Source organism: Thermobia domestica, chromosome 1 (assembly GCF_964235325.1).
Source record: "Thermobia domestica chromosome 1, izTheDome1.hap1.1, whole genome shotgun sequence".
Lineage (NCBI taxonomy): Eukaryota > Metazoa > Arthropoda > Insecta > Zygentoma > Lepismatidae > Thermobia > Thermobia domestica.
In genome coordinates, this window is record NC_137454.1 from 197469095 (window position 1) to 197487691 (window position 18597).

At 34.1% G+C, this 18597-nt stretch overlaps 2 protein-coding genes across 2 annotated transcripts in view; one reads left to right on the forward strand and one right to left on the reverse strand.

Annotated features, from left to right (window-relative positions):
• LOC145666972 (chymotrypsin-2-like) overlaps nt 1-18597 on the reverse strand; it is a 405304-nt gene that overhangs the window by 284536 nt on the left and 102171 nt on the right. The window lies entirely within an intron of this gene.
• The window catches only part of LOC145666965 (chymotrypsin-2-like), a 70351-nt gene continuing 60428 nt past the window's right edge, over nt 8675-18597 (forward strand). Inside the window, exons 1-2 of the mRNA XM_081734610.1 lie at nt 8675-8793; nt 15988-16103. Coding sequence (XP_081590736.1) covers nt 16058-16103 — 46 coding nt within the window. The 5' untranslated portion in view covers nt 8675-8793; nt 15988-16057. The remainder of the gene's footprint in view (nt 8794-15987; nt 16104-18597) is intronic.

Consider the following 18597-nt stretch of genomic DNA (forward strand, 5'->3'; position numbering starts at 1 on the left):
TATTTCTATATTATGACACAAGGATTGTGCAAAAGAAAGTCATACATGTAACGAAAATGTGTTTATAATTTCATTTCATAAAAGAACATGTCTTGATTTCGATCCACATGGTTAAGTAGATTCATATTTCATATTGCTTTGTTGGTGTTTAAAAGAGTCTAAATTCCAACTGAAACTTTTAATCAATGGCATTCCTACCCAATGGATAAGTGAAATGAGAGAAGGCACTAAAGTTCTCGCTTAAATACATTAGTTTTGGAATACAATCCAAAATATTATATTTTCCGTTGATGTTCCTACAGATATTTTTATTTTGGGAACTGATTCTTGATGGCAAAATAATATAAGAAATATTGGCCAACCTGTTGCACAAAAGTTTCCTTTTTGGTTCCAAGTAGCTAGCCGAAAATTTGTCGGAGAAAATTCAAAAATAGCAATATGTCAAGAACAGAATCAACGAATCTCAGGTGGATAAAAAAGAATAATTAATTTTACTCGTATACGTTATTAATTCTTTGGGCGTTCTATCAAACGTAAAGGCATGAAGTAATGAGCACCCCGCACCCATGAGGCCTTATGATACCTAAGTGTTAGATGCACGTTTCTCCGCAGTTGATATTCTTCGGCACATACTAGACAGGATTAGGATATAACACAAAGAAGTTCAAGAAATGACTTGTAACACGGAGGATATCTGAAAAAATAAGGACACATATTGGTTCTAAAATGAGTCAATTCGCAACTGTAACCGCTTAGTATTTGAAAAAATAATGCTTAAAGGAAGCATAGCTCGAGAATGAAGGTGGGATAAAGGTCGGATAAATAGATTTAGCAATTACCATTCTTATATTCCAGTAATGTACTAGTGTAGAGGAGAAGAAAGTTTACGAGATCTTCTTCAAAAGTGCCACTATTACTGTATAGTTTTACGTCCTTTGCGGAACACTTCATGGAGTTTAGCACTGTAATGTGTGGTAGCTGGTAGAAGGGTAGTTTTAGAAAACGTCCTGGTCTTTGATCACTCACTGCCCTTGGTATTTACGATTGTCGTAACTGATGCATTTTTCATCAGAAATGACAATCCGATACATTAATCTTTCTTGGATATTCCGTAAACTTATAGAATTGGGCTTCTCCAAATGTCGATCCTTATGAGACAGTATAAGACTATTGGCAGCCCAGAATCCAAGTGTATTACCTTACCAATTGCGAAGATCCGTTGAATGGCAGTGGAATAACATATGCCTAACTCGTCTGCGATTGCAAGAACAATTTTCCGAGAGTGTCTTTCCAGGATGTTTCTAGCCCCTTATATTTTTTTTTCGTATTTGAAGCTTCTATTATCATTATTAACTACCGTACAATAGGATTGCTTCGACTACAATGAGAATCTTCACATGGAATCTTTACAGCAAGAAGTGGTTAATAAATCCCAAAAATTACAACTCATACAGAGGTGGCATCACTTATATATATGAGATATTAAAATGTTCCATATTTTGTACTGAACTGAACAAGATATACATACATATAGGTTACTATTGTATTAGATATATATAGGTTACTATTGTACATATCTATATTGGTAAATAGAGGAAAAACGTAAATTTGAAGAAAAAGAATTGTTATTAATACCAATAGAGAGTATAATTAATTAGAAGTATAGACCTAGAGAGTAGAAGTGATCGCATGTATGATGACTGTATATTATCCTAATCAACAATTTCTATCTTCATCTTTTACTTGTACCTTCATCTTTTATAAGGCTGTGTCTTCCTAATAATTCACTTCCGATTCCTCAAATAACTAGAATATGGAACGAAGATGATAAAACTTTATCTCGACTACAGATACAAATAACTGTTTCTTACGGTACGACTATTCACTCATCCCGCAAGGTAAGAATTTGCACAAGGTTGCTACGGATCTCATAGACAAAGTGTAGCGGTATAAGGATTTCTAAACAAGGGATATAATAAACAAAAAAAACTAGTATATTCATACACAATAAAAATCAAATACACAATTTACTTACAAAATTTCATAGTATCGTATATTGCAATAGCTTTACCAAATGACGTGGCTAATGCATAGTTTACTGTAAAAGCAAAGCAAGCATCAAAACAAACTATAATGCGTAATCTAATTTTGTTTAGGTTGAATTTCAATAACTTTAAAGTATCCCCTATTCTTTATCTGTTTATAAGTTTATAAATAGCATCTGCTCCTGGGTGTTTTTGCTAGTGTTAATGTAACAAACAATTTTAATAATAAGAAAATAGCATTTTATTTAATATAATAAATAAAATACAAATAATAAAAAAGAAACAATATTCTGGTTTCATGTCACCCTGGCGTACAGGGAACAACTGGATTTACGGCTGTACCATCGTGACCATCACTGAAGCCGCCAGTGGTGACAAAGAAATACATTTCAAAATATCACACTTTGCTTTGTCCAGAGTACGGGGCCTTGAAGACATCCAATAAATGCTCTCTTACGAAATGATCTCATTTAGCCACTAAAAAATGTTCAGATGTTGCGAGGAACTCAACAACACGTTCAAAAATATTGTTGGTGACTTGAGTTGTTCCGTTTCCAGACTCGGGGTATTCGAAAGTGATTCTTCTGACTGGAAGCATAAAAACCGTACAAGCAGAACACTAGTTTCACTTTAACTGACGGACGTGAGAGTATTTGTAATTCAGACTGTCCAGTCAAAATATCCTCTGTACTTAGTCATGTATGACAAAGAACGAATACAATACACTCCATTGATTCAAAAACAAAATCAAAGATCATTCTACTGGGAAAATATTGTGAATGATTTCTCTTTCCTCAGTAATTGTTATTAGTAGAGAATAGGGTACCGATGTTTATGTTTAAGCTCATTTTCGACAACAGTAACAAACCTTCACAAAGTTACAAACCTAACTGTGCTGCAGACCCGTAGCCAGCCCAAATATGTAGGAGGGGCTGGTAGAAGTTAGGGGGGTCGATCCAAATATGTTATAGTTTATCCCCATATAGTTCATTTGCAAGTCTACCGTGAAAATTTTAGAGGGAACAGTAAAACTTTAAAGGTACCAGCTTCCCTATGCGCCCCTGTGGATACGGGTCTGCTATGCTGGTTTTGTTACTTCGTTCTGTAAATTAATTTCTCAAAAAATAAATGTTTAAATAATGCGATAACGGTGGAATACATCCCTGAACTTCCTGCGTTGCTTACTAAACAATATATGTAAAATGGTTTCTTCTACCTCAGCTTAAGGGATTGATTTTCATTAAATAATGTTATTTCTATCAGACAGATGTCCTTTAATGAAAAATAAGTTTTCATTTAACTTCTTGAAATTCTATATTCATTATAAACTTTTATTTCGTAATCTTTGTTTCTAATTAATTCTGGCTTTCTGAAGTTTGTCATACTTCCCTGTCACTATGCTCACAAAATGTAACGTTAAATGAGCGCGTTATAAACATACTGGTAAATACCTGTGTCATGAAAATGGAGTCGAATCTCAGCCGACGGAACACGTCCAAGTCACGTGTTTCTCGAATCTAGTTTATTTTGATCCCATTCTTATTGTGACTCAATAACACCATCCACTTCATTCTCCGATTTAACCTCCAGCGTGTAATCAATACACCACCACCACATGAATGAAATAAGCATGCATCATCATAAAAGGTTACAATTAAGATCATCCTTTTGTACGTAATCTCCTAATAAATTGGCATAGATAATTTCAGGACATATGTTCATTGGTATAATTTCAGGACAACAATTTAGTCCTGAAATTATATTCTAGTATTTTCACACTATTTTTCTTTCGACTGGAAATAATAAACTAACAACACCAGATAAACAATATCAAAAATATATGCTCAATTGTCATTGCTTTACATTTGTGAAAGTAAAATTGACAACACATTTAAGCTAATATAAATAAAATAAAGTTTGTTTGTGTGTTTGTGTGCGGCCTGGGGACCAGAGGAGTGGACCGAGAGTTACCAAATTTTGGTCACGGGTACTTTGGTCCAGGCCCCAGACCAACACAAAGTTCTTTTTTTTTAAATTTGAACCAGGGGCTCTCGGGGAGGTGTTTACTGGGACATGTAAAAGTACTAGAAAATTACCGATATTAGTGTTGAATTCATAGTTTTCGCGTTCGCTGAAATCAATGGTGACACTTCCATTAGCGATAACTTTCACATTCAGCTACCATTGTATGCGTGCCCGCAGTCACCTGCGGGAAAAAGAGGTTACCGAGACATGTAAACTTAATCCAAAATGACCGATATTAGTATCAAATCCATAGTTTACGCGGTCGCTGAGATGAATAGTGATACTTCCACAGGCGTTGACTTCCAAATATAGCTCCCATCGGCTGGGGGCCAGAGGCGTTTTTTTAAAAAGAAAAATTCGAACGAGGGATGTCATGGGGCGTTTACCGGGATGTGTAAAAGTGCTAGAAAATGACCGATGTTTTTTCATTGTTCAATTTGTTTATATAGATATTTTATCTGACCCATGCGAAGAATGAGTATTTCAGGTAGTATCTAATAATGTTCTCGTTCCTGTCTATATAAGCAATCATTTTGCAAAAAGAAAAAAACTGTACAAAGAAAACGTGGATAATACAAAAAAGCAATAAACGAGCAGATAGCAATCTTTAGTCCTTATATATAAAAAGGTAGGGCCATGTTTAGAATCAATTTGATGTGTGATTATCGTCGTAATAAGTATTCGTTGGTATGTCGTTATTATTTTCGTATTCAGAGGAGTGAAGATATGTCATATATTTTAATATTGAAAAAAGAATTCTTCATAAATTTTCTGTCTGCAAACTAAAAATGCTTTAGGTATTTCTAAGAATTTATTTAACTTACTATGTTTATTAAACGCTGGTCCAAAGAAAAAGATTGTATTCTATCGCATTTTACTAGTCAAGTTTGAACAAGAATAAGGATTTATATTCAATTACTTTTTAACATGAATATACGAAGAGCAGTCAAAAAGTTCCCGTAATTCTGTTGTAGATCTTTATTACCACTATATAAGTAAACATTTACTTAATCGCTTTCAAAATTGTCACTTTCGGAACACTCACGCTTTTATTCCACTGCTTCTGCGATTGGTGGAAAGACCAACGAAAGGTCTCTTTTGGTATCTTCGGAAGTTCAGCCGACGTGTTATTTTGATTTCTTCTACGTTGGCGAAACAGAAAGGTTCATTTTCAGCTTTGGGAAGAGACAAACTGTTAAACTGTTAACAGATAGTGTTAAACTGTTTTAAAGGCTGTCAAACTCTCTGAATCATTTTTTTTTTCAATTTGCACGTAAATTTCATGTTTGCGCCTTGGTCGATCTGTGCAATTGCACCTATTTTCATTGCCACACACTCCTCCGTTCTGCTACACTACTCGTACACTGCCTGCTAAGATGTGTCCGCACTTGTTAAATTCAGAACTAGATAACCTAGGGACTGTATTGCGCAAGATTCATAACAGTTCGGGAACTTTTTGACTAGGAATACCCACGAGACAAGATTTGAGGCTGTCTCGTCTCGAAACTGAGCTGTAAAAGTGATGTCTCGATTAGAAAAATGTAGTCTTCTCTATTATAATAGCTGTGTCTCGACTCGAATTTTGTCAGGAAGATTCTGTCTCGAGTCGTCTCGTGCGCATCCCTAATTTTGAGTGTTCCTCGTATAAGAGTGATCTAAACTATCTTTAATAGGACTTGGATTACCTATCTGGCTTATTTCCATGAAGGCAATATGGAAACATTCCCATATGGACTCTATGATAAAAATATGTATTAGATAATTTTATCTAGTTACTGTCAAAAGAGTATCTAGTTACATTTAATTTCATCTCCAAGATAAATATCTTAATTTGAGTCAGTGCCACAATAAGACTATTTTAGAAAGGAAAATATACTTAGGAGAGTTAACTTTTATCTCAATAGAACGACACCAAGGTTCATCTCAATTGAATATTAGAATTGCGGATTTGATCGGTAGCGTGCACCAGCACTCACATCAGCGAGAAAGAATACAGACTTAAAATGCAACAAATAACTATACATTGGAAATTACTGGCAAAAATAGTAAACGTAAGTCAATAATTTATTAAACAGGTAGCAGCTAAATGTGGAACTTTGGATTGGCAGGTCTAATGCAATTTTTGAGAATAAGATACAATCTTACCCAATTGACTTCAAATATAGCAAAGTTCTTAGTACTACTCTTCACAGTCATGAAGTGTCTCCATTCCATACTGACTAACTAATACCCATGGTTTTGTTCTTGACTCTTGTGTGACGTAAGATAGGAAGCGTTAAAAGATTTCCACGTGTGGCCAAAAGTTTCAGTGGAATTTTACCAAACATTAAATCAGTATGTTCCCTTCGTTCTGTCGTTAATAAGTCCAAATATCCAAATCTCTGAGAAAAACACATGACATAGGTGTTCTTCTCAAGGTGACAGGAACTTACAACAACACAAAAGCTGGAAAAGAATTTCAAGCTTTGCAGTCTTCCAAAATTTAACTTCAAGACATCCTGTATAATTGAAGAAGTATCTTTTAAGAAAGTACAACGTTGCATGACTTGTGTAGACCATTGAATGGATGAAATCACAACAATGACCAAGACATCCTGTATAATTGATGAGGTAGCTTTTAAGAAAGTACAACGTTGCATGACTTGTGTAAACCATTGAATGGATGAAATCACAACAATGACCAAGACATCCTGTATAATTGATGAGGTAGCTTTTAAGAAAGTACAACGTTGCATGACTTGTGTAGACCATTGAATGGATGAAATCACAACAATGACCAAGACATCCTGTATAATTGATGAGGTAGCTTTTAAGAAAGTACAACGTTGCATGACTTGTGTAGACCATTGAATGGATGAAATCACAACAATGACCAAGACATTTTGTATAATTGAAGAGGTAGCTTTCAAGAAAGTACAACGTTGCATGACTTGTGTAGACCATTGAATGGATGAAATCACAACAATGACCAAGACATCCTGTATAATTGATGAGGTAGCTTTTAAGAAAGTACAACGTTGCATGACTTGTGTAGACCATTGAATGGATGAAATCACAACAATGACCAAGACATCCTGTATAATTGATGAGGTAGCTTTTAAGAAAGTACAACGTTGCATGACTTGTGTAGACCATTGAATGGATGAAATCATAACAATGACCAAGACATTTTGTATAATTGAAGAGGTAGCTTTCAAGAAAGTACAACGTTGCATGACTTGTGTAACACACGAACAAACAACAGACCATTGAATGGATGAAATCACAACAATGACCAAACTAAATGCAAAAAAGCTGAATTTCAAGTCGTTGAATAGTTAAGAAATAAATAGTTACAATTGTGTTGCCGGTTTCCAAAACATCTATTGTCCATTTTACACACCTTTCGGGAAATCTTGTTTTTCTTTGTTGTCGTCTTAATTAGTATATCTGAGAACAAGTAAAATAAGTTTTCTAAACTCTATATTAAATACTTGAACCATTAAAAGGGATAATTCGGCTGAAATTAGGTATTAGCAAAGCAAAAATCACGAAAAAATATACATTCCAGAAAAGTGGACAAAAGACGTTTTGGAATTGAACTACTCAATTAAGGAAGGCAAATGTTCTGGGAAGAGCTGCTGTCCCAAGGTAAGTCAGGTATAAAGTAAGGAGGAACCCGGGAGGACGTCATTACCCCACTTTCAGAAACTGTTTTTGGCGTCCCCCAACTTCCTAAAATTGTACAATGGGCAAAGATAGGCACGGGGGACGGCGTGACGTCATCCGTCCCCTACCTTTTCAAATCCAATTAATCGAATTCTGTTTGATTGCTTAATGATAAACTAATTAAGGGAAGACTCTTGATTAACAAAAGCAAAGGAAGTCGTTGTGTTTTCCTGTCGTGACGTCATGCAATGATAATCATCCAAACGAAAGGGCCGCGGTGGCTCAGTGGTAGAGCGTTCACCTCTGGTGCTTGGGGTCCCGGGTTCGATCCCAGCCCCCGTCAAGTGAACTTTGTGGTGTACAAACACCGTGTGCGTGGGTTTTCTCGGGGTTCTCCCGTTTCCTCCCACTTTCTTCATTCCACCATTTTTTATTCATTATTCATTATCATCGTCTCCTTTAGCCTAAGCGGAATAACCGCGGAACGTAAAACTCAAAGATTTCATTTCATCCAAACGAGGATAAACTTCAGGTAAATTCTCCGATATAAACAGATTGGCTCGCTTGTAGAGCTGGGCACACAATAATGGAAAAGGTGAAATGAAATAAAGTCCGTATCCCTTGTATCGTGGCCCGGGGGAGAGTTATTCATGTAAAATTCTCCCTCCTGCAGAGAAGACGACAGACTCGGAGATTCGAGAACCGCAGAAGCCCGAGGTGTCGGCTTTAGGGTCAAATCTGCGAAATTAGAGAAAATTTTAGATTTCCAAGAGACAAAAGATGTTAAAAATGTAAGAAAATTCTCTATACCTAAGAAATCAGACAATGATCCCGGACGAAAATATTCAAGGAGTCCAGGAGGTATTAAGTCACAATAGCATCACTAGGTGGGAGGATTATACACCCACAGCACATAGTGATCCACACACAGCAAGCAGTAAACGTCCAAGAAGATAGGTGGCGCTCAAGTCAGGAGTGACTATCAGTTAATTTTCAAACACATTATAGTGCAGTAGAAAAGGTTTCTAAAACGTGCAACAAGAAAAGAAACTAATAACTGGAACACGCAAACTGGGTGAGTACACAATATTTAAAAATCATAGTTCATAATAAATGTTGCTCACTGAAGAAAGTTGCTAAGTCAAGTGGAGGTCAAATGTAATTTACCTGAACACTAAAATAAATATCCCGATAAAGTCAAAATCGGGATAAAACTCAAAAATAAGTGATAATAATAATAATCACAAAATTACAATTAATCAAATAGCTGGGATGTTATTAGCCATAAAAATATTCATCAAGCTAGAAAGAACAATAAGATAGAAAAAAGCATAACGAAATAAAATAATTATTCCTACATTAGGAAAGAAAACAAATGAAATGTGTGACATTAAGATAATAATAAAAAATTAAAACTGTGGCATAAATTAAAACGCCGTATACCTTCTGCTTAATCTTAGTCATTAGAGTGTACCTTCTGAATCAAAGCTTATAAACCCTTGAACATGTGGCTTCAAAATCACCTTGGTGCAAATGACAACTGTTCTGAAGAATCAAAAGATGCGCTTTGGAGTGTTTTTAAGAAACTAGTGCAAACAACTCTAGAAGAAAACTGTAGTTGAGTTGAATTTGAGTTGAATTTCAATTTAGCGTCCCTTTCAGCAGCGAGGCTATGTGAGACGTGGACCTACTGATTAACGTGGAATCCGAACCACATGAGCTCCCGCCGGGAATCGAACCCGGGTCTCCCGCGCCAAGGACGCGTACGCTAACCGCTTAGCCATGGAGGAGCTCAAGAAAACTGTAGTATTGAAGGTAATAATAGGATCTCAAAGGTAACGTTATTTTGTTCAAGCTTTTAAAATTCTTTTACTAGTATTATTTATTTTGTTAAGAGTTTTCATGTGATAAGTGTAAAGTAGGTTCGAGTTAAGAGATGTGAATAGCTTCAGAGGAGGAATTTATTATTCTGGAGCAGTGCTATTCAACCGGGGATACGTGTACGCGAAGATGTTTCTGGGGGTACGTAATCCTAAAATACGTGTATTTCCAATATTTATTGAATGAACATAGTTGAAGAAAATTTTGAAATTTCCCATGTTAATTTTTTCGGATGTGCAGTTTATCCCCTTGTAAATAGCGTTTTCATTGGCACACTAATTGTTCTTTTATTGGGCTCTATTTGTCCGCCATTTTAACCAACAGAACATGTATATTAAGTTTAATAAGTTCATTTCGATTTAATTTCTTTTAAACAGCTTCAGGGGTACATAATTGGATAGCGAACTATATCCAGGGGTACGCGAGAAAAAAAAAGGTTGAATAGCACTGTTCTAGAGAAAGTTAATGGTGGGTTTTCAAACTACTTGGCTCAACTTTTCTGTTTTGTATTATTATTAGTGGTTTCAGGTATTTAAAAAAGTATTCCAGTGACAAGTTTGAGGCAATTAAAGGTTTTATTGAGAAAACGGACGCAAGTAGCTTCCGGAGAAGACTTTATCAACCTTAGTGTCACATATTTTATCGAAGGTTTTCATGGCCAGTGTTGTTACTAGCTAGTATTATTTGAATGTTATTACTCAAGAAGAAACCAAAACAAAATTGTTAGTTTTAGGATAAGGGGATAGATCAATGCAAAATGTCGCATTTTTTCCCCTGAGAGGATATCCAAGCCTCCTGAAGATCGATTGCTGTGATATTTCAATTGCATAAAACCTTGTTCTTTGCTGAAGAGAACCAAACTTGTTAGATATTTTTAAACTAAGGTATGAATATTTTCAGTATCACGCCAATGTTAATACATAACTTTGAGCAATACAGAACCTATTAATTGAAAAAAATATTTCATGTCTTAATGACTTTATAGAGTTAAATTTGGGCACAATTTTCTTACTTCTGGTTCATCGCGCGCGATTTTTTCTGTTCCTGCTCGGAGTGAGTTGGTTCCTTCTCCATACCTACACCCATTTATGTTACTAATGATGTGATTTAAGTAACGAGTGTCATGAAAAAAGTAGCATGAAATGTTTGTACTCTATAAAACGGTAATGTATCCTTTATATTTTAATCGAATTAATTAATACATGCGTTTTACATTGTTCATTAAAAATGCCTTCTATGTCTTTTATGACAATCATAGATGATCACAAACCAGCGTATACCCTGAAAATGTTAGGACTACAGCACTGCTAACATTTCATTAAGCACAAAACAGAAAATACATTTCACTAACCTCCTCGGTCCCAGCAATTTTTTGGGGTAGAAATGTTATGTTTTATAATATTATAGTTACCTTCGGTTGTATACCCTGTTAGCCAATTTTCAGTCCGCTGAGTGCATGTCGTCTATAGGTAACATGGAGACTCAGTGTATACATAATGTATAATTCACATGTCGCCTGTTGGCGACACGGGGTCCGAGGAGGCTAAGTAGGATATGCTTTTAAGAGCAACCTATAATATCTCCATAATTTTCGATGCATAATCTTAATTCTGTACACAATTAATGCATTTACTTCTTATCGGGTCGCAACTTACTATAACTAAAACAGTGTATTTTACTTACTTAAATCTTAATTACCGGTACTGTACTTCAGTGTCTGAACTTCATGTTCCTTTGTATTGTACCTACCAAATATTTAACAAAAATCAAAAATAAAACAACTAGCAAAATAGGGTGGAAAACATATCGCCAAATAACCCAAACCATCAAATACTGGTGGGCACAACAAAGGTTAGCTTAACGAATGGGGTTAGTACTTAAGAGGTCTTATCACTGCTAAATTAAAATACCGCTAATTTTGCAGTAATTATGTGATATCTTCAAATAGATAAAAGATAATCGAAAATTGGAAAAAGACCTCCCTAGACAATGTTATTTTGCATGAGATAGCGTTATCACGAGTCACCTAGTAGCTTTCCGTTAGCTGCCATTTAGAAACCCGAAAATAACTGGCGATATTCTAAATGGCTGGAAATCGAAAGCAGATAACTGAGTCGTGATAACGGTATCTCATATAAAATAATATTGTCTAGGGAGGTCTTTTTCCAATTTTCGATTATCTTTTATCTATTTGAAGATATCACATAATTACTGTAAAATTAGCTGTATTTTAATTTCGCCGTGATGGAACCTCTTACGGAGTAAAACATACAAAAATATTAACGTAGACGGAACATGATATCGTGGGCCTAGGATCTCCTTAATTATATCACATCGGGTTTCTAACAACACATTGGGTAGATTCTCTCATTATTGTACTATATATAAAAACCCAATAAATCACACAAACAAATAAATAACAACAAGGATACCTAAAGGTATATTAAGTCAACAAACAAATAACGTGCACTAAACAAAGCAAAATCTTAAATAGCAATTCAATTTCTGACAGCTTCAAAAATGACTCATCAGAATATGCGAAACTTAATTAGCTATGAATGTAACTTAATTAACTAAAAATACTAAGCCACAAGGAACAAAATTGCCCTATAATATCACAATTTAGAATAGCTAGGGTATAAAAATTAATTTTGTGTTTTACTATACTAATAATAAGAATACTAGACATCAGTGGCGTATTTAGAATTTTATTTCGGAAGGGGCTATGCACAACACGGGAAAGCAAAGGGGTAATTGCGCACCTGAGTTTGAGAATTATATATATATATATATATATATATATATATATATATATATATATATATATATATATATATATATATATATATATAATTTATGCATAAATTGAAGTTTTAATGCAAGAATTGCAGACTGGTGAGTCTTATGTGATATGATACACCCAAAAGTGTAGCAGGGAATCTAATCTTTTATTCTATTCATTGAAGAAAAAGAAATCATACTCTTGGCCTACCTAATTTCTCGGGCTACTTAATCCCCTCTCTTGATTTTCTTTAACTCAAACACTTCCCTTTCTTTATAACCAAACGATGTAAATATTCCTTTGCTATAATAACTTAAGTCCCGTTATGTTGATATCTGTGCAAGTTGGTGTGGAAATCCAGTTTCGCTTATTAGTTTTGGTGTTACTGACGACGGCCAACTTGAATCACAATTAACAACGGTCGAAAGTATGATATGAGAAACGAAAGAAAGTAACAACTAAGGAAAAGAAATAGAAGAGTAGAGTGGACGAAAGAAAGAAAAAAGAACGCAGTTCTTACATGGAATGAAATTTGCCAAATACAGTATTATTTCTGAACAAAGAGTATAAGAAAATGGAAAGTCAATGAAATTCTTAGAAATGGTAATCATTATTGTTGTACGTTGAATTCGAGAAACTAACAAATTTATTTTGGGAGGGGCTTGAGCCCCATAGCCATCCCGCTAAATACGCCACTGGTAGCAATACTAATACTAAATAACAGTAGCTCTTATAAATTGCAACAGTTTACCTCATCCAAAACCCTAGACAAGGAGGTCATACGCAAAAGGTAATATACAACGTAGAGCTTTATTTGTACAAAATAAAAGAAACAAATGAATAGTCCATAAAAACTTGACTGTAATAAAAATGTTTGCAATGATAAATTTGAATTAGTGTTAAAAGCTGCAAGAGCTCGAAGATTACGACAGAAGAAGAGAAAACAATATGTGACATTCCCACGCTTAACATATGACAGGGAGAAAAGAGTCTGCTGACCTACGGTCAAGTTAGCTACTATAAGTAAAATAACACTGACCTCACTTTATTTACACAACCCAAACAATACAAAACGATTTAAAGAACTAAGTAACATAAATAAATGAACCAAAACAAAAACGAAAATAACACTAAAAGTCATAGTGTAAGTCAACCCCTGAAAGAAACTGAATTAATTCAATACAATAATATATTAGCTAACTACATAAAACAAACTTAAATATAATAATTAATGGGAAACCAGGAATAAATGTTAAGTAACGATATTAACAACAACAAAAATAACTAAACTAAGTAAATATACTAATACAGCACGGGCTGTGAAATCTGCTACATACTTGATATAAAAAAAATTAAAACTCATGATGGGAACTATAAAACACAAAAAATACTCAACTTGAAATAAAAAAACATAATATGTAAACGTAGATTAATATACAAAAAAAACATCTTCATTTAATACTTTAGGCAAATAGCCACTCACATATCTCTTGAAATAAATCAACAAATTCCGCTAAATCCAACAAAGACTTGTCACTAGAAGTGACAAGAGTGTCCGAGGCTCGAGGGAACTGAAGCAATATTGTTCTCGTTTTACATTCAAGAAATACCTGGTTAGAATTTTTCAACTAGTCAACCAGGAACACATTTAATTCAACTTCACTTTTCAATGTTAACAGAGGAATTGTTTTATAGTAACTCTAGATATACAAGATAGACCATTTATCTTGATACACCCTTGTAGCGTTTAAACGAGTGTACAAGAAATGAAGAAATTTTACTATACAAAGATCCTCACGTGACATTATCTGGCATACACTCTGATACCGCACGATTTAGATCTCCATCTTAAAGGAAAATTTACAATGTTAAACTGATTATTCAGTGTTGCAAACAAAGGACACTACAGTGCCATAAACATCCATTTTTTATCTCTATAGCAGTAATAACAGAAATGAGACATATAGAGCAATGTATATCAAAATCACTTTAATGTCTAATACTATGATAATAATACGATAGGTTTCGAATAAATAGGGAGAAATATACAAGCAATTGAAATATCTACTTTTTTTAAAAAGTCATTACGGTATTTCGAAAAACTGCAGCACTGCTTAAAATTATGTAATTTCCAAAAAATTTTGTAACTACATCTACTGAAAATAATTGCTATATTATTATAGAAGCAAAGTATATCGAGAATTGTTTTCAGAAGTTCCCACAAATACGCCATTTTAAGCAATATATCAAATTTTATCATTTTTTTCGTATCTCCCTAGTGGTCTAAGACATCAAATTGCTCTAAATGACATTATATTCTTTGTCTATTGGAAGTCATGTTCGTATTTGGATGTTATACTCATCTAAATAGTTTCTCGAAATTAAATGTTTTGAAGAAAGTTAAATTTTCAATTCCTTCTAACTTTGATTTTATTTGTTTGACATACGTCATGTGATGACCATAGTGTTTGTTCGTCGTTAATGTATTTTAGGCTGCATTACCCCCTTCGTCTTATTACCTTTATTACTGTTATGGAACTCTCCAAAATCGGGTTGCTTTTCTATGTTTGTGATACTGTAGCGTTCTTAGTATGCAGCACTGAGCGCATTTGAAGTTTTACAAAATTTACAAAATTTAATCGTTTCCCGTTCATTAGTTTAAAAGTACGCATATAAATGACCCATCCTGTATATGCTGAAGATGTTCTTCCAAATATTTCCCCTTGGGTCCTTTTCCCAGTGTAAAATATGATCTGCAATTATACGAAAATGACTTACTAATGCTTCAAACATATATTGGATTACGAAAAATAATTAGGATGATGAATATCACTGCATCTTGAACAGCGTATTTAGGAGAAAAGATAGCGTTCAGACAAAACCTAATATGCAAATGTTATTCATTATCCGATTTCTATTTAAAATTGTTTTAAAGCTGAACATAAATTCAAGCTGAAAATTGTTTTAGAAAATTTCCCATATGAAAGAGAGCATGCTGTACTGTTTGTGTAACTTATAATATGAGAGCGTCTGACACTAACAAGAGAGACGAAGAAAACTAGGGTATATGTGTAGATTCATAAGTCGTATAGGGTAAAATGATTTTGAAGAGGGAATTAATTTGCGTTTGATTTTCACTTAACAAAAACGAGTATGGCATTTTGAGTTCTTCATTGTGCATATTGTGTTATTATATCAAATTTCTTTCCTTGTGACAAGTTGAACAATGCTCATTAGACCATTTTTCTGCAATACTCACCATTTTTTTTCTATATTTTATTCATTGATAACTAACGGTCATTTCCACGATATTTTAAATTCTGTGATCCTAATGTATTTAGAATTTAAAAGATTAAAGTGTGATCAAGATGAGAATCTATGTTAAAATTTTATATCTGTCTTGTTTTAGAAAAGTATAGGCCTACGTTCTACTATTGAGAAAATGTAAGCTTTAATTCATTCACAATGATTGCTCACGTTATCTTAAATATTAAATAAATATAGATTAATAAATATTCAAAAATCTTTAAAATGTATATATACATTTTTATGCTTCATGCTTAATATATTGTATGCTTTATACTTTAAACTATTGTCTTGATACAGGTAAATACATATTTACATTGGCAGACCAGCACTTGTCATCTTTAAGGAAGTTTTACGCTTTGCGTTAACCATGCTTCGCTTCATTGTTGCGACATTTATCATCTTATATGATTCAGGTAAGTGTAACTGTTAATCAAAACTATCTTTTCAGAAATGGACGCTTTGCATATTCTGTACAATTATGATTCTAACACGTCACTGAATGCATTTTTCAATATACGCAAAATGATAGGATCTAAATGGATCTGGCAAGAGACAGTAGAAAGGGTTGGGAAACCTTGTTTCAAAAAGAAGTTCATTTCACTTAGTACAAAACACTGAAGATAAGAAGCAGTCTAACTCAACGTCTACGTTTGTAGTGTACATTTCTACAAATTTAATTCAAAAAATCAATTTCTACTTGTCTTCGAAATCATCTTGAAAGTATTTGATTATTCATTCTATGCTTCATGGGTAGCAGGTAGTTGACTTCGCGCTTCTTGGTCCGCAAATTCAGGTCACTATATGGAAGAGCAATTTAAAATTTTGTATAATTACAATCATATATCATTTATTTCGAATACATGTTAGTATGGTCCGTTTCGTTAAGCATTGATGTACTGCTTTTTCACAATTTTAAATATGACCCTGATTATTATAACTGAACATAAATTAAATTATAAACTATACTGTATTTCCCCACCACTTCCTAACTCATTTATTCCAGTAATATATCAGTTTTTATTTTAATATAAAAGAGTAATACAACGTAATTGTGAGTCAAACTTACTGTTTGGGAAGCTTGGAGGTATCAAGAAACAATATTTAACCTATATTTCTACGTTATACCAGATTACAATAGTACCTCTGTTATAGCAAGAAATGCAAGAGATTACATTATTTATTTTACAACGACTTTGACATTTGTGATAGGTAGGAAATTATGACACCACTGCACGATAATTCCCTTCCGAAGTACAGCATTTTCCACTATATTTTATTATTATTTAGTTATACAGGCTGAGCAATAAATATGGAGACACCTATCAAGTGGTAAACAGTGGACAATATAGCCAAAGAAACGACGTAAGTGGAGAATACGAATAGGGGAAAATGTTTGAGAACGTATCACTATGACGTGTGATAGAAACCGTGATACATCACTTTAATAGCAAATTTTCATAGAATTGAATGATGCTGTCATTTGTGCTCTAACGCTAACCGTTACCAATTGACAACTGTTTCTCTTTTGTATCATTGTAGATTACAAACTTCCAAAAGACGGTATTGATGCATGTAGAATGCATTGAGATTGTACTGATCTCTGGATAATTAGGCACTTGGATGATTACCAACTATTTTAACCGTCGTCACCTCGAAAGGACTCCCATCAGCAACGATACTGAGTTAGAACGGCTGAAGGAATTCAAAGAAACCGGATATGGGGCAGATAGAATAAAGATTGGTGGACCACGCTGGACCCGGGCTCGCATGAGTGCCGAGGACGACAGACGATACAGCAACTGTGGTAGTATTTTGTAGTGTAGTGTAGTCCGCAAAAATTGTGTTTGCTAGTCTGTGAATAAGTGGCACTCATATAATCTGCAATTTCAACACCTTACAGAAGATGATCCACATTGTCGTCTAAAATTTGCTCAACGCGCCACAGAGCAGCTAGACATTTGATGAGGCAAACTTCTAACGATATTATTTATCTTTATGATGTATTATTTACTGATCAAGCAAACTTCTACGTTGTTCTGGCGAGGTTATCAAAGATAACGTACTGTTCTGGTCGGATAGTTATCCCCATTCGCTTGGCATATCCGGCAAGGTGATGATGTGGTGTGGTGTGTCAGGGGACTTGCGTTGTAGGTCATTCTTTACCGATAGAACTCAACAATACTGATGATGAAACTTTTGCGTGTCGGGCGAGGTTAACAAACAGAACATGCGATAGTGGTCAAATAATTTGACGTATTCACATGGGTTACAGACAAAGTGATGGTTAGATTGCGTCGAAAATTACACTTTCAAACTTTTTTCGAAATTGAAAACAGCATAGTCCTGGAACATTCGTATAAATGTACATACTTAACGAGCAACAAATGAGTCAAATAGAACATCTTCAAATGCCACTGCACTATTTTTCGGCACCTATGGAGAGAGAAGCATTTTCTTACCCTCTTCAAGGGTGCTTCTTCTATATAATTGTTAAAGAAAGAGTTATAACCACAAACGATACTAAATCGCGTTATCTTAAATAATACAAATAAAAAGTAAATACAATTAAAGTATATTCTGTTCAAGGGATATTCCGAAAAGTTAGATATAAAATAAATAAAGAAAATAAAGTACTAGGGAGATTTCAAAAAAATAATGTGTGTGAAATATATAAATAAACGAAAATAAAAATATTGTATATCAGTTTACTAAGGGTTTATGATGTTCGCTTTCTCTTAGACTATGTTCGTTTTTTTTGTTTTTGTTTTTGTTTTTGTTCATATACTGCTAATTGGTTTCTATCCAGTCTACTGGGCTAGAGTAGATGTGCATTTAACAACCAGTAATACATTTATGAACCCATATGTCCCCGGAAAGTATAAGTCAAATTTAGCCCCGAGGAAGTTC